This window comes from Rhinoraja longicauda, chromosome 13 (assembly GCF_053455715.1).
Source record: "Rhinoraja longicauda isolate Sanriku21f chromosome 13, sRhiLon1.1, whole genome shotgun sequence".
In the NCBI taxonomy this organism is placed as follows: domain Eukaryota; kingdom Metazoa; phylum Chordata; class Chondrichthyes; order Rajiformes; family Arhynchobatidae; genus Rhinoraja; species Rhinoraja longicauda.
The window spans coordinates 5509943-5527300 of NC_135965.1; the positions used below are offsets into that span (position 1 = coordinate 5509943).

The following is a 17358-nucleotide window of genomic DNA, read 5'->3' on the forward strand; positions in this document are numbered from 1 at the left end:
AGCTCTAAAGCATAAAATAAATGTCATAATTTGATTTTCTTATTCTTATATACTCAAACTCAGGAGCTATTACTTGTCTTTTGAAAGGGCATCATTATTTAGAATATTTTTAAATGTTTTAACTATTGTTTGTTATAATTTTCACAAAATAAGCAGAAGTTACAGCTGTTAGATGCACTCTTTACACATGACAAGAGTTCTGATAGTATTTCATTAGATTTTCCATAAACTAAGCACAATGAGAGGAAACAAGTGCAGCACCACATAGATTCCAAGGGTAGATTCCAAGGAAGAATGATTTGTGAAATGGATAGCAATTAGATGCAAAAAGAATAGGTGCAAGCTGCCAAAGAGGTCATCCAACATCCCTCGGAAATCAGATCTGGCATGAAAAAACGGGTATACCATTTATAAATATGAAAGCATCTACTGATTTCCTACCTTTTGTTCTCAAAATATAAATAAATATTTTAATTTGCAGCCACCATTGTTTCCATTATTAAATTTCTTTTTCAACCGATCTCCAGAATCAGAGAAAAAGCATTTTAAGACTCTATTCTTAGAAACATAACACATTTCAAATACATCACGGTACAGATGTTAAGATGGATGCAGTCTTTTATTGTTAACCCTAATGCAAAACCAACATTTCAACCAGATAAACACATATTTAAGAAAACCATGAAAGAACGGATTAGCGAATGGCCATTTTGGTAGATGGTTTATTTATGTAGTTTCTCAGTTACTTCATATTGTACAAATGGCAAAATATATAATTATTAATGATCTGCCACAAAACTGCTCAGAATAATCCATAAGATTTGTTGTTTTATTCCAATTACTCTGTGATCAATAAAATGCTGCCAATGAAGTACACAATTTTATTGATTATATACCTGGTGGAATTAACAATGACAATCGTGGGCAGTGAACTCAGTAAAGAGAATATCCATGTCTTTTTATAACTCTATTGTCATTGCTCTTGGCCTGATCTGCCGCATTCCAACAGTTGAAGATGTACCTAGAAGGAATACTTCTTACTTTGAAAGAAATAAATGTGCAATGCTATGCTCAAACAGTGCCAAATAGCTTGTAGAAAGTGGGGATATTAAAATCTGGTCTACAATCAGTGTGTTAAGTTAGGACATGTTACGAGTAATTTTCCTTCAGCTCATGCAGTCAAAAGATTCAAGTCACTTGACAAAGAAAAACTATAATTTAACTGCATCATGATCCAGAACATAAACTTAATACTAGGCAGGAGATCTGACCAACTGAATACACACAATCACTGAATTGAGGGAAGTCCTCATACTTAAAAAGCGTCCAATTGCAAATGCAAACTTCTTTGGGGTTCATTTCAACTTTCAAAGTGTTCAAAATTGTATCATAGAAGCAAAACTATGAAGTCATAATTATAGATATCGGTAAACGTACACCTATCCAATGTGTGCAAACATCAGCTTAATCCAGCATTGCAATTGCTTACTTAGTTAACTAAATATACATTTTTTAAAAGTCATATGCTGTTATTAGTAAACTGCAGTTATATTTTTAATGAAATATTTAGTAATCATTCAATAATTCAAAACCAAGTAAATAAAAAGAGAATCCAACTTTGTTTCGTGAAACCTATGGAAAAAAACCCCATCAGAAATCGTCTGGAACTCAGCAATGCGAGTAGAAAATGCTGGAAACACTCAGTATTTGATGGAATGCATTGAAGCATTAACTGAAGCATTAACTGAAGCATTAACTGAAGCATTTACTCGTTTATTTTTTTTCGGATGCTCCCTGACTTGCTGAAATTTTCCAACATTTTCTCTTTTTTATTTATTTAAATCAAAGTTCTCTCTGTAAATAGATACAGAAATTCCATTACCGTAGCCCTAGAATAGAGACAGAGACAGACAGATACAGTATGGAAACAGGCCCTTCAGCCCACCGATTCCACACTGACCACCTGTTCACACTTGTTCTATGTTATCCCACTTTCACATCCATTCCATACACACTAGGGGCAATTTATAGAGGCCAATTAATCTACAACCCATACGTCTCTGCGATGTGGGAGGAAACCCAAGTGGTCACAGGGAGAAGGTGCAAACGCCACACAGACAACACCCAAACTCAAGATCGAACCCGGGACTCTTGCACTGTGAAGCAGCAGCTCTTCCAGTTGTGCTGCTCACTACTATACGAATACTATATCAAAACCAAATTTGGTTAATTAACTCACTTGAATATGTCCATGCTGTGGTAAATTAAAATTCATCATTAATTTAAAATAAAGAATTAATAGACTATGAAATCTCATGCAGTGTGTTGCATTATTAGAGAGGGGAAAAATGAGTGTACGATGGGAGAGCTGGTGGAACAGGGGAGGTGTAATTTGAGACAGAAGGTAGAGTGTTCAATGGAGAACAGGTACTGGAAATGAACAGATTTCAATCCAAATCATGATAGGGAAGAGTAGGAGATGGGGAACTTCAGACTGACTAATGAAATAGGAAAGAGTGGGGAAAACAAATTATAGAAGGAAATCAATGGGTAGTCACAAGGTTTGAGCAGTGCCTACAAGGAAATGATGTGTAGAGCAGGTACAACGGCTGGGTCAGAGAATCGATACGAGAGAACTGAGCAACAATCACAATAATATATCAGATCTTTTTTCCAAAAATGTGACTGGATGATGGTGACTTTTATTTAGCAAGGATCACGTTGACAACATTAGCGGCTGACTCAAATGGCAAATCAATCGTGCGACAGCATTAAACTAAATTTGCAGTTAAGCAGACGTGGAATAACCTATAAAACAGAAGCACACATACCTGTGGTACACCAATTTTCTTACACGCCTCTAAGAAATTCTCCACATTTCGTCTGCACTTTGCCATTGTCAGTTTGGGCTGCAACCAAAAGTTCAACAAGCTAGTAAACCCAAGTCAGAGTTCCGTACAGGGTAGATAGGGTATTGGAGTGTTAGAGAAAAAAATAGGAAGTGGGCATTGAGATAAGGACACAAAATATATTCAGAAAACCCATTCTTATGCTGAATTACTTGGTGCAGTTTTACATTCATAGAAAATAAGTTTGAGTTTCAATGCTGCCTCAAAATTACAGTTCAAGTTACATTAGCAATTATAAAAAGAGCAGATTAAAGTTTATACTAGAGATTACTTAACATGAAGATTGTTAAACAACAATAGAACACCAAATGAATATTTGAGGATGTAGTAGGCGAGTCAATGTCATCATGGTTTGGTCCCAAGATCCCAGCACCATGGAAACCAAAAGGGTCTCGACCCAAAACGCCACCCATTCCTTCTCATCAGAGATGCTGCCTGTCCCGCTGAGTTACTCCAGCATTTTGTGTCTATCTTCAATATAATGTACTCCATGTGATATCAATAAGTGGCTTGGGCAGCAAAAGCCATTGACAATGAGGCAAAGGAGATATGGGTATGCTGAGGACTATAGGTTACCTGACCCGATGAAAATGACATGAAGAAATTAGCGGCAGTCCCAACAGTTTCAATTCAGACAATAGTCAGGACAACAGGGGGATGGACTACACAGTCAGTCTGTGAGGAACTATTGAAAGCCCCAGAGAAACAGACGATTTTAAATGAAGTGCCAGTTTTTAAGAAGAACGACGGGAATCAGGTATTTTGGGCTGAGTTAGGAGAGGTAAAGGAGGCTCAGGTGTCAGCAGTAGTGTGGAGAAATGAGGCAATCGCGAAGGAAGATAAATTAGAGGGCATGTGTTTTAATTGTGGGAAACCAAGTCACTTTGCTAAGGAATGTAGTTCTCCTTGACAGCAACCAAGGAAGGGACCAGGATGTCTCACAATTTTTAAATAACAATTGGAATTGGAAGCTGATAAGAGTCTGGGTTGATGTGTAGGAAATGTGGCCATATTTAAATGTATCTGTTTGCAAGAACAATGTCTTCCAGCATTCTGGTGTCTCAAAGTCTAAAGGGTTTGAATGATTTCCTTGAAATGTATATTATTGTGTTTTACTCTTTCTTGGAGTGAAAATTGTATTGTATTTGAAGCGTGAGATCAGCGTATAGAATGATGTGTAGCAACTTGCGAGGTAATTTTGATTTGTATGAAAAGAAGAGAAAAGCCAATTAGTGAGTGCAATGGTTATTACATGTTTGTTAAATCTGTTCAGGGAGAATGTTGAATTAATCCGATGGAACAGGATGTGACTGAATGATTCTGCTCCTCTGTGAAATACATTTGTAGTAACTCTTGTGTCTTAAGGGCCTGTCCCACTTAGGCGATTTTTTAGGCGACTGCCGGCGACTGTCAAAGTCGTAGCAGATCGCCAAAATTTTCTTTTACCCTAGGACAATGCCGAGTCAGGTCGAGATTACACCGTCTTCGGAAACATCGCAAAATTCCTACACTGTCAATGCTTCTCCGGCGTCCTAATTTTCGCTGAAATTGCTGACAAGTTGGTAATTACTTGAGAGTTTTGAAATATAACATCTTGCCCAGGTTACTTGAAAACCAAGCTTCACGGTAACAAGGCATAAACTGGATTGACTTCCAGTTTACTAATAGCAGTATTAAGAAATTTAATTTTAAACGTGGTTAAATGGATTTTTGTGCAGAGTGTGGGCATTCTTTGAAAATGTACGGGCGATGCATATCTGGTTTCTGGGTTGCATATCTGGGTTGGGAGCCTACTTTAAATGTAATCGCTGATGGCCATAAACATCGCGAAAATTCCCACGTTTACCTGACCGTTAAACTGTCGCCTCCAATCTACCTGTCAAATGTCCTGACGGTAAATAAATTGGTTAAACACAAGTATTTTATGGTATCTTCAAATGATTTTACTTAATTTAATATTATGTGCTTCAAAATGCCTCTAAGACAACCTAGCAAACCTGGGGACAGCATGTGACAGCGCCCGCAATAAACAACGATACCTGGCGACTAGCCAGCTGTCGCCGAGAAATTTCACTACGGTTGATTTCTCAGCGATGTTCTGAGATCCACTACGATTCTTGGAAGACTCCTAACGATCATGCCCGCGACACCCCGGCGAACTGTTGGCGACAGCCTAGTCGCCGGCAGTTGCCTTAAAATCGCCGAAGTGGGACAGGCCCTTTAGGAAGCGGTGCATGTATGAGTTGTATGAGTGGGGGGAGGGAGGAGGTTCCTTCTAATCCATTCATCTTTTATTCTTTAGACTATGTCTAAAGGTCTAGAAGGTTAAAATAAGTCAATTAACAATTTTTTTTTCATTACTTAAGGTTTTAAAGGAGAGGCGACAGCATGTAGGTTTGCTGTCTCTTATCTTAAGTTTATTGTTTGCTTTTCCTATTTCAAAGATGAGCTCAAATTCTACACAGGCAACATGGAATCCACGATAAAGACTTAGACATGTGAGTGATTCTATTCTGGATAAGAGATGTCAACATTTCAGAAATTGGCATTTGGGGAAATTGTGATTAGTATACAGTGCATTCAGGAAGTATTCAGACCCCTTCACCTTTTCCACATTTTGTTACGTTACAGCCTTATTTTAAAATGGATTAAATTCATTTTTTTAATCATCAATCGACAAATACCCCACAATTAAAAAGCAAAAACAGGTACGGGGTACTGATTGAGAGTGATCAGCCATGATCGCATTGAATGGCGGTGCTGGCTCGAAGGGCTGAATGGCCTACTCCTGCACCTATTGTCTATTGGTGTTTAGAAATGTTTGCAAAGTAATTTAAAAGAAATAACTGAAATATCACATTTACATAAGTATTCAGACCCTTTACTCTGACACTAACAATTGAGCTTAGGTTCATCCTGTTTCCATTGATTATCCATGAGATGTTTCTACAACTTGACTGGAGTCCACCAGTGGTAAATTAAATTGACTGGACATGATTTGGAAAGGCACACACCTGTCTATATAAGGTCCCACAGTTGACAGTGCTTGTCAGAGCAAAAATCAAGCCATGAAGAGGAAGGAATTGTCCGTAGACCTCCGAGACAAGATTGTGTTGAGACACAGATCTGGGGAAGGGTATAAAACAATTTCTGCAACATTGCAGGTCCCGAGGAGCACAGTGGCCTCCGTCATTGTTAAATGGAAGAACTTTGGAACCACCAGGACTCTTCACAGAGCTGGCCGCCCGGCCAAACTGAGCAATCGGGGGAGAAGGGCCTTAGTCAGGGAGGTGACCAAGAACCCGATAGTCACTCGGACAGAGCTCCAGAGTTCCTCTGTGAAGATGGGAGAACCTTCCAGAAGGACAACTATATCTGCAGCACTCCGCCAATCAGGCCTTTATGGTAGACTGGCCAGACGGAAGCCACTCCTCAGTAAAAGGCACATGACAGCCCTCTTGGAGTTTGCCAAAAGGCACCTAAAGGACTCTCAGACCATGAGAAACAAGATTTTCTGGTCTGATGAAACCAAGATTGAACTCTTTTGCCTGAATGCCAAGCATGACGTCTGGAGGAAACCTGGCACCATACCTACGGTGAAGCATGGTGGTGGCAGCATCATGCTGTGGGGATGTTTTTCAGCTGCAGGAACTGGGAGACTAGTCAGGATCGAGGGAAAGTTGAACGGAGCAAAATACAGAGAGATCCTTGATGAAAACCTGCTCCAGAGGATTCTGGACCTCAGACTGGGGCAGAGGTTCACCTTCCAACAGGACAACGACCCTAAGCACACAGCCAAGACAACGCAGGAGTGGCTTTGTGACAAGTCTGTGAATGTCTTTGAGTGGCCCAGCCAGAGCCCGGACTTGAACCCGATCACACATCTCTGGAGAGACCTGAAAATAGCTGTGCATCGACGTTCCCCATCCAACCTGACAGGGCTTGAGAGGATCTGCAGAGAATGGGAGAAATTACCAAAATACAGGTGTGCCAAGCTTGTAGCGTCATACACAAGAAGACTTGAGGCTGTAATCGCTGCCAAAGGTGCCTCAACACAGTACTGAGTAAAGGGTCTGAATACTTGGGCAAATGTGATATTTCAGTTATTTCTTTTTGATTAATTTGCAAAATTTTCTAAACATCTGTTTTCACTTTTTTATTATGGGGTATTGTGTGTAGATTGATGATAAAAAAAATAATTTAATCTATTTTAAAATAAGGCTGTAACGTAACGAAATGTGGAAAAAGTGAAGGGGTCTAAATACTTTCAGAATGCACTGTATATTTATAGTGGGAATTTGAAATCCATGTAAATTGTTGGCTGGGGGAGAGGAGAGGAGAGGCGCAGTCGTTGGTCGTGGCCTGCGGTGGCTGGAGTGACAGAAAGGGTTGGTGGTGGCGGCAGTACAAGCCATAAAGGAGAAACATAACCAACAGTACCAGCGGTTGGGTGGATTTGATGCTGTTTCTTTGCAGGTTTCTAATGTGCATGCATCAGGCGGGAATTATGAGCACTCCGACGACACCACATTTAATCATCAGACGAACTGATTGGAATAAGGAGCTAAACCCTGGACTGAATAGATATAATGATTGCAGAAATACAACTACCTGCACGGATGGAGTTACATTAACAATAGGATAAATGCACAGTGTTAAAGGGAGAATATTACTTAGACATTTTAGAATTGCATCGTTTAGTTCTCTGGAGATCAAAACTGGGAGGCACAAATGCAGTTGACCGCATTATAATGTGGAGATCAATGTTTGGTTAAATGGGCGGTCAAATGTACTCACCTCTGGCCACAACTGGAGGATATTAAGGAAGTCGGTGGTTATGGATGAGTAATGACCTAGACAGGTGAAAGAGTAACCCTGGTTCCCCATTACCGTCCTATTCAGGTAATACTTGACCTCACAGAGTTGGGCATTCTGGAATGGTGTTTTACACTTATGAGGGAATGATTCGTATATCTGCTCAGAGGGCAGTTATTGAGAAAAGGTATAAAAACACAGAACGAAGATGACTAGAAAAGATAGTGGGAGCAGGATATGTAGCATGGATACCCATATTTAATATGATAGATGGAGGAGGACATAGTGAATAATTTGGACAGCTACAAGAGAAGATACATTGAATGGAAACAATCTGACTTAAAAATGCCAACCCACTCCATAAGGCGGAGAGGAAGCCACATGACGGCACAATCGACAGACTGGGAAACAGGCTTGTGCTGTCGATGTCCCAGGTACAGGGTGGCATTCCACAATCAGCTGACCAGCAGGTCCCCAGTTGGATATCAACGAACAAATGAAGAGTGGAGTCAGGATACGCAACCAAGCTGCTACATGCGATCGCTGACTATAGGTGGTCAAATGGACCAGATATGCCAGGAACATACTTCATCAGAGTTGTTCTCCACGTCCTTGATCAGGCGCATCATGTTGGATAGCAAAAACAGGGAGCTTGGATAACAATACACAATGCTCCAGACTATTCTTCAATTGACGAGGAAACGAGGGGCATTGGGTTGGATTATATGTAATCAAGGAGAGAATCACTGGGCCTATCCAGAAGAGATAATAAATGCAATAGAGTCTAGTTATGGATTGAAATATTATAATCACTGTAGGCTTCCAATTGATGCAAAAACTAATGCCTCCTTTGTGAGTGTTGCTATAAGCACAAGGAAAATATGATGTCACACTACTTGGTATAATAAAAAGCAATATAATATGTTGAAGACCTTGATGTTAGTCAAACAGGTAGAAAGAAAGATAAAGAGGCAGCAATTATTTCTAGCAAGTGTGTTAGATGGTGTTATTTAATATGGCTTACTTGAGCAAGGCGAAGGGCCATGAAGGGGATCTGATGGAGAAAATTCTGGAAATTCTAGAATAAATGGCAGAGATCTTAAAAGCATTGAAATGCAGAGGCTTTGGGGTACAAAGTTTTTGAAAAAGGTGACACAGGTGGAAAGGGCAGTGAAAAGGGCATTTGGTATGCTTGCCTTAATAGTTCAAAGCATCGAGTTTTAGTGTTGGGACATTGTGATGCAGTTGTACAAAACATTAATTACACAGAGTACTGGGTAGAGTTCTAGTTGCCACATTCCATGATGGACATGGTAGCAGTGGCGAGAATGCAGGTTCACGAGGATGTTGCCCAGAATGGAGAGCTTTAGTTATAAGGTGAGGTTAGAGAGGCTGGGTTTATTCTCGTAAGAGCCCGAGGGGCAACGTTATAGAGGTTTACAGAATGATGAGGTTCATAGAGAGGTCAGGTGGTCGAATTTTTCCCCCAAGGCAAGAGTCTGAAACTAGAGGTGAGGAGAAAAATGTAAAGTAGTTCTAAGGGATACCTTTCTCTTACACAAAGCATGGTGAATCTTTGGAACAAACTGCCAGAGAAGGTAGTGGAGGCAGTTAAAACATTTGGAAAGTGTTTGGACAGGTACCTGAATAAGAAAGGAGTGGAGGAATATGGGCTTAACAGCATGCAAATTGGATTAGTGTAGATGGCATCATGGTTGGCATGGACTGGTAGGTCATAAGGGCCATTTATGTGAGGTACATTTGTACGAGTCTCCAATGAACGTTTTTGCAGCAGGTTAACAATTATTGGGTTGGGCCTGGGTATGTTTAAGGATGCAAAAATAGTTGCACAATAAAGAGCGCTTATTTCTCTTGAAAAAATAGCCATAGGTGAAATACAAAACCAGGCTTATGAACAATCTGGCTCATTGCCAGAAAGTTACATGAACAAAGGTCAATACAGAGATCAAGGACAATGGCTTTTGTCTTCCCAATATTCAGTTAGAGGATTTTTGTGTTCATGTTGGATGTCTGATAATTCATAGATAATGGAGGGGTCAAGATAGGATAGGAAGTGGTAACGCTGAAGAGCAAGATGACCCAAGTGTACAAGTGCAAACTGACACTGTGTCAACATATCGTTGTGGACACTTCTGATAGCATGACTTTTCAGAATACTCACCACTGCTGGAGATGGGACATGTATACTCGGGACTGACCGTGGTCTCACGTGATTAGCCAGATGGCAGAGGACAACACCATCTGTGAGTGCTGTTCCAAGATCACTTGGGAGCGAAACCTTTAACCGTGTTTCAATGTTCTGCAAAATAAATCAGTGAAAGTTGTACAGTGCTTGATTGTTAGCAAATACTTCTTGTAATAAACAGTGTGCAGAGGATTAAATGATACACTGGATTTTCAGTTCTGCACCATTGGCTTAAATCCAACACAGGCTGGCCAAATACAATAATTTTATTTTATGTCCTCTCGTGAAGTCATTTTGTATCAGCAAATGTCCACTAGGAACTGGGCCAGATAAAAACACAAGCAATAAAAACAGGTTTATGAGGCTATAATTAGTAGTTAAGTTGGCAATTTCCTTAAAAATAGGTTTGATGTCAGAAATGAAAACACTCTCATTGTGCCTTAAATGTTTTTCTGGGACAGACATGCAAATTATTAAAAAGACCCGAACCAGGTGCCCAAAATGGAAGAAAAAAAAGCAATCCATTTTTCTTTTCTATTCATGCATAGCAGTTGGGAACTACGGGCAAAATTGATATTTTATGTTAGAAACATAGAAAATAGGTGTTAGAAAATAGAAAATAGAAAGTAGGCCATTCGAGCCAGCACCGCCATTCAATATGATCATGACTGATCATCCAAAATCAGTACCCTGTTCCTGCTCCCCCCCCCCCCCCATATCCCTTGATTCCGTTAGCTGTAAGGCCGTAACTCTCTCTTGAAAACGTCCAGTGAATTGGCCTCCACTGCCTTCTGTGGCAGAGAATCCCACATATTCACAACTCTCTGGGTTAAAACGTTTTCCCTCATCTCAGTCCTAAATGGCCTATCGCTTATTCTTAAACTGTGATCCCTGGTTCTGGACTCCCCCAACATCGGGATCATTTTACCTGCATCTAGCCTGTCCAATCCTTTAAGAATTTTATATGTTTTTATAAGATCCGTTCTCATCTTTCAAAATTCCAGTGAATACAAGCCCAGTCAACCCATTCTTTCATCATATGTCAGTCCTGCCATCCCAGGAATTAACCTGGTGAACCGATGCTGCACTCCCTCAATAGCAAGAATGTCCTTCCTCAAATTAGGAGACCAAAACTGCACACAATACTCCAGTTGTGATCTCACCAGGGGGCTGTACAACTGCAGTAGGAGGTCCTTGCTCCTATACTCAAATCCTCTTGCTATGAAGGCCAGCATGCCATTTGACAATAGACAATAGATGCAGGAGGAGGCCATTTGGCCCTTCGAGCCAGCACCGCCATTCAATGTGATCATGGCTGATCATTCTCAATCAGTACCCCGTTCCTGCCTTCTCCCCATACCCCCTGACTCCGCTATCCTTAAGAGCTCTATCTAGCTCTCTCTTGAATGCATTCAGAGAATTGGCCTCCACTGCCTTCTGAGGCAGAGAATTCCAGATTCACAACTCTGACTGAAAATGTTTTTCCTCATCTCATTTCTAAATGGCCTACCCCTTATTCTTAAACTGTGGCCCCTTGTTCTGGACTCCCCCAACATTGGGAACATTTGCTTTCTTCACTGCCTGCTGTACCTGCATGCTTACTTTCAGTGACTGTTCAAGGACACCCAGGTCTCGTTGCACCTCCCCTTTTCTCAAACTGACACAATTTAATATAATAATCTGCCTTCTTGTTCTTGCCACCAAGGTGGATAACCTCACATTTATCCACATTATGCTGCATCTGCCATGCTTCTGCCCACTCACCCAACCTATCCAAGTCACCCTGTAGACTCAAAGCATCCTCCTCGCAGCTCACAAGGCCACCCAGCTTTGTGTCATCCGCAAACTTGGAGATGTTACATTTAGTTCCCTCGTCTAAATCGTTAATATCTATTGTAAATAACTGGGGTCCCAGCACTGAGCCTTGCGGCACCCCACTAGTCACTACATTGATTCCATGTACCCAGTGGCTTGTCAACCTATTACAGAGGGCAGTTAAGAGCCAACCATACTATTCTCGAAATGGAAGTACATACAGACTACACAGGAAAACAATGCAGATTTATTTTCATTCAGGAGATGAAAGAACTAGGTGATTTTTTCATGCCAAAATTCATCATCAATGCCAGCTATTTCCCAGAATTTTAAAAATTAACTGTTTAAAATTCTCAAGTTATTAAGTGGGGAATGAAATTATGTGGCGCGAAAGGGATGAAAATTGTTCTTTATGGAGAAACTGCAATAAAGGAGAGAGGATGCAAAAGTACCAATTATTAAGAAAAACTCAGATTTCCATGATGAAGGTAACAATGCTATTGATGATGTCTCTGATAATATGCTACTTCAAATATTCACCACTACAGTACAAATATAAAAGGGACTGACCAGAGTTTTAAGTATTTGAAGGTGGCACAGTGGTGGTGCTGCTACTAAAGCTACCTCCTCACTGCTCCAGCAACCTGCGTTCAATCCTGACTCTGTGTGAAGTTTGCATGTTCTCTCTGTAACCACATGGGTTTCTTTCAGATGCTCCAATTTCCTCTCAGAGCCCAATGGCATGCCAGTTGGTAGGTTGGTTGGCTTTTGTAGATAGACCCTAATGTGTACATGAGTAGTAGAATATGGCAGGGGTGAAGGGAATGTGGGGAGAATAATGTGAGATTAATATTAATGGCCAGTGCGAACTAGTTAGGTGGAAGGGTTTGTTTCTGTGCTGTGCGACGTTATGAATGGTAGGTGACCACAAGATCTTTAAACTTTGTTCTAAGAGCACATTAAGATTCAAGATTTATCACTGCAAGGATAGGTGAATAAACGGTTCACTTATCTTTCTGGTAGGTAAGCATCATTTCAAATCTTTCTATCATTAGCACATTGGTATAATCCATTGATGTTCCATGATCTATCATTAGATCATGCTTTTGTGATTTATTGCAGGCGAGAGCGGTGGTGAGCAAGGGTACAACTGCTTACCTTCTTTAGCTGCTGCTTTACTCTCTGTTCATCCTCATATTGCTTTTGCTTCTGCAGTATCATCGGGATTTCAGAATCCTGGCCAAGGCTTACAGAGGAAGAGGCAGTAAAATTCCCATCTGGAGAAGAAAAGCCAATTTTGCATAAATGATGACCAGAGCACCATTCCAGTTTGATGTTAGTATAAATTATATTGTGCATACTTTTGGCTCAAACTTCTTAATTAAGATTCAATGGGACTGAATAATTTTAAGCATCATGATACATTGATTCTCTTTGATCAAAACTCATCCATCAAGAACAAGTAACTAAAAATCAATTAGTGGAGAATGCAAGGTCCTGGATCAGAGGGAAAAGATAGACAACTTGTGCCTTCAACTTTTGTTGTGTCCTGAAGGCACTCACCTGCTCAATGCAAGAATTCTTCTTTATTTCTACTTTTGCTACTTCCCAATTTAACCAAGACCCAGGCAATTATTATTCAAATGGAAGCCTGGATCTTTTGATGTTTTTAAGCTGCCATCAATACATGAATATTTCCAAAAGGAGTAAAATAATGATCAAGTGCATCATATACAATAATTTCTCCTGATCCCGACCTGAGAGCTGAGATCCAAGCTAAGTCAGTCAGTATCATTGACATCCGCACAGCCAGGAATCAGACCATTACTCTCTCGATCTACATGATCCAGAAACTTTAAGTCCAAGCCTTTCAGGAAGCCAAATTGACATTTTTTAATATTACATTGCACCGCAACTGACATGTGATGGAGAAAAATTCTTGCCACTTCAGATTTACGTTAAAAAAAAAGGCATAAATCCAATGAAGAGAAATTAGTAGCTTTGATGAAAGTAGTGTGTTTAAAGATCTTGGCAGGAGGCAGAGATTTAAGAAAGGAATTTCAGAACCTAACACTTGTGCAGCCCAAAGCATCTATGCCAATGGTGTCTATGTATTAATGCAGAGGCAAATTGAAGTCTGAAAGAAAACAATAGTGAAAACTGTAATCAAAATCCATCACCAATTCGAAATGAATTCTCTAACAAGATTTCATTCAATGTGTAATTTCCTACAGTCAAGTTGAGTTTATTGTTATATACGATGACTTACAGGTGCAATGAAAATCTTGTTAGCAGCATTATCACAGGCACATAGACTCAGACAATACACAAACACACAAATTGTGCACAAATTACACAGAAATACTACAAGACAGTCAAAAGAATAGACTGTGCAAAAAAAACACAACATTAGTTCAAAAATACAGAATTAGTCCATGATAATGCAAGAGGTGGTCAGCAATGTTCTGCTGCTTAGGTCGGATCAGCATTGTGCAGGTCAGTTCAACAACCTGACAGTTGTAGGAAAACAGCTGAGGGCAACTTATTTTGATGTCTGCAACAGTTGCTCAGGGTAACGTCCTTGGCCCAACCAGCTGCTTCAGCAATGGCTTTCTTTCAATGATAAAGTTGGAATATAGGGATGGCATGTTTGCTGATGTTTGCATAATGTTCAGAACCATTTGCGAGTCCTCAGACAGTGAAACAGTCCATATTCAAATGGAGCGAGAGTTGGTTAATATCTAGGGTGGGTTCATAGGTGGTAACAGTTGTGCCACACAAGTGCCAGGCAATGACGATATCTAACAAGAGAAAATCCAGTTATCACCCCCTAGCTGTCAATGGCATTAGCAACACTGAACCCCCCACTGTCGCATCCTGGAGGTTACTCCAAACGAGAAACTGAACTGGAGTAGCCATATACACAATGTGTCTACAAGAACAGGCCTTGTATTCCTGTGGCGAGGAGAGACCTCCGAACATCCCCAAGCCTGTCCGTAAAAGGCGCAAGGCAGGAGTGGGATGGAATGGTCTCCACTTGTCTCAATGAGTGTAACTACAACTCCAATCAAGCAGCTTGACAGCATACAGGCAGCGTAGCCAGCTTGATAGCTCCTCATCCACAGCCATTCACCCACTGACACTCTATTGCAGCAGTTTTGTTCCATCTACAAGGTATACTGCAGCAACTCACCAAAACTCCTTCGACAGGACCTTCCAAACCCACGACATGAGTTTAGGAGTTTCGTTTATTGTTACGTGTTTATTGTACAGTGAAAAGCTTTTGTTGCATACCAGTCGGCAAAAGACAATACATGATTACAATTGATCCATTCACAGTGTACAGATACATGATAAATGGAATAACGTGAATAACATTTAGTGCAAGGTAAAGCCAGTAAAGTCCAATCAAAGATAGTCTGAGGGTCTCCAATAAGGTATATGGTTCAGGATTGCTCTCTAGTTGTGGTAGGATGCTTCAGTTGTCTGATAACATCTGGGAGGAAACTGTCCCTGAATCTGGAAGTGTGCATTTTCACACTTCTATACCTTTTGCTCAATGGGGGAGGGGAGAAGATGGAGAGGCCAGGGTGTAACTCACCCATGAGAACCATGCCTCAACTGGTGGCATTGTTGAGGCAGCGCGAGGTGTAAATGGAGTCAATGCAAGGGGTAGGAAAGAACTGCAGATGCTGATTTAAATCGAAGATAGACACAAAATGCTGGAGTAACTCAGCGGGACAGGCAGCATCTCTGGAGAGAAGGAATGGGTGACGTTTCGGGTCAAGACCCTTCTTCAGACTCAATGGAAGCAGGGTTAATTTGAGTGATGGTCTGGGCTGCGTCCATAATTCTCTGCAATTTCTTACGGTCTTGGATGGAGCTGTACTCAAACCATGCTGTGATGCATCCCGAAAAAATGCTTTTTACATGGGCAGCAAAAGCATGGGAACTCAACCACATGAAAGTTTCCTTCTCAAGCCACACCATTACGACAATGGAAATATATCACTGGTTGGATTAAAATCCTGGATCTCCTTCCCGAACAGCATTGCGGGTACACTCACACCTGAAGGACTGTAGTGGTTCAAGAATGAAAGCCCATATCCCATCAATGAATACTTGGAGTATCATTTCTTATTGTTGCATGTTACCTGCTGACAACAGAACAATTCTGCACATTCAGAGAAACAAGGATTAAACGGCAATCGTTGCTATTGATCTAGTTTCCAATAGATCACTGAGTTACCAGCAATTAATTTTCATGTCAGACCTACCTTTCTTCATTTCATCACGCATGGTTGCTCTCATGAGGAAGCTCTCAGGTCGGTAAGTTTGTGTGGGCTGTTTGTGACAGTGGGTAGAAGAGCCAGGTAAAGGAGGACCAGGAGGGACTGCAGCCCAACAAGACAGTGTAAGAATGAGCATGTGATGATAAGGTGAGGAGGGAATAGAAATGAAAAAACAAACATTAAAATGGTAAACACCAAAATAACATAATACAATAGCATTATAATTTTAGACACATGACAAACTGATGAATTTGTAATATGTTGGTTTAAAAGCAATGACCTTTTCAAGGGGGGTCGTTGTTTTTCAACTGCACACCAAAATCCTTTACTTACTGTATACAACATGTTAATTTTCCCAAACCTGCTATGTATTTCTAGCAGTTTTCAGTACTGATTTTTTATATCCAGCATTGACATGTTTTATTTCTTTTACCTAAGGATTTTTTTGTTAAATTGGTGAAATATACCCAGATTTTTTGCGGCTTCTCATCATTTGACACATAGGCACAGAAGTATATGACCTTTATGTTGCCCTGAGATTGTGGACTCCTGCTGTAATTGTGTTTCAAAAGTTCAAAGACCTCATCACCAAGTAGCTTTTTTCCACTAGTAAATCAAAAGTATCAGTAGGCTACTCAACTGCAGAAATGAAGGGTGACAGCATTGACACAGAATGAACAGCACTTACCGGATTGAAACAATTTCCCTTTAAGCCCAAATGATATTGAGACAAATTGAATTATACTAATTTAGATCCAAATGCCACCAGTGAATTAAATGCAGACTGAGATGCAAAACGGAGATGAGGAAGAACTTTTTCAGTCAGAGAGTGGTGAAGGTGTGGAATTCTCTGCCTCAGAAGGCAGTGGAGGCCAGTTCGTTGGATGCTTTCAAGAGAGAGCTGGATAGAGCTCTTAAGGATAGCGGAGTGATGGGGTATGGGAAGAAGGCAGGAACGGGGTACTGATTGAGAGTGATCAGCCATGATCGCATTGAATGGCGGTGCTGGCTCGAAGGGCTGAATGGCCTACTCCTGCACCTATTGTCTATTGTCTATCTGTTTGTCAGTATCACCCAGAATTTTTGTCCCAAAAAATCTGATTATTTTTGCAGACTTATTCACATGAGCCCAGCGCCAATCTATCAAGAAATGTGAAGCCACATGTTGTGACACTTCCAAAAATCGTAGATTTGTTAATGCAATGCCCTCCATAATGTTTGGGACAAAGACCCATCATTTATTTATTTGCCTCCACAATTTGAGATTTGTAATAGAAAAAAATCATGTGGTTAAAGTGCACATTGTCAGATTTTAATATTT

General features: G+C 40.5%; 1 protein-coding gene across 5 annotated transcripts in view; it reads right to left on the reverse strand.

Annotated features, from left to right (window-relative positions):
* The window catches only part of lrch3 (leucine-rich repeats and calponin homology (CH) domain containing 3), a 124988-nt gene that overhangs the window by 9643 nt on the left and 97987 nt on the right, over positions 1-17358 (reverse strand). For all 5 annotated transcript variants that reach the window (XM_078410254.1, XM_078410252.1, XM_078410255.1 and 2 more), the window contains 4 exons: positions 16023-16139; positions 12904-13022; positions 9907-10044; positions 2832-2909 (listed from right to left, as the gene is read on the reverse strand). In XM_078410254.1, the coding sequence (XP_078266380.1) occupies positions 2832-2909; positions 9907-10044; positions 12904-13022; positions 16023-16139 (452 nt within the window). The remainder of the gene's footprint in view (positions 1-2831; positions 2910-9906; positions 10045-12903; positions 13023-16022; positions 16140-17358) is intronic.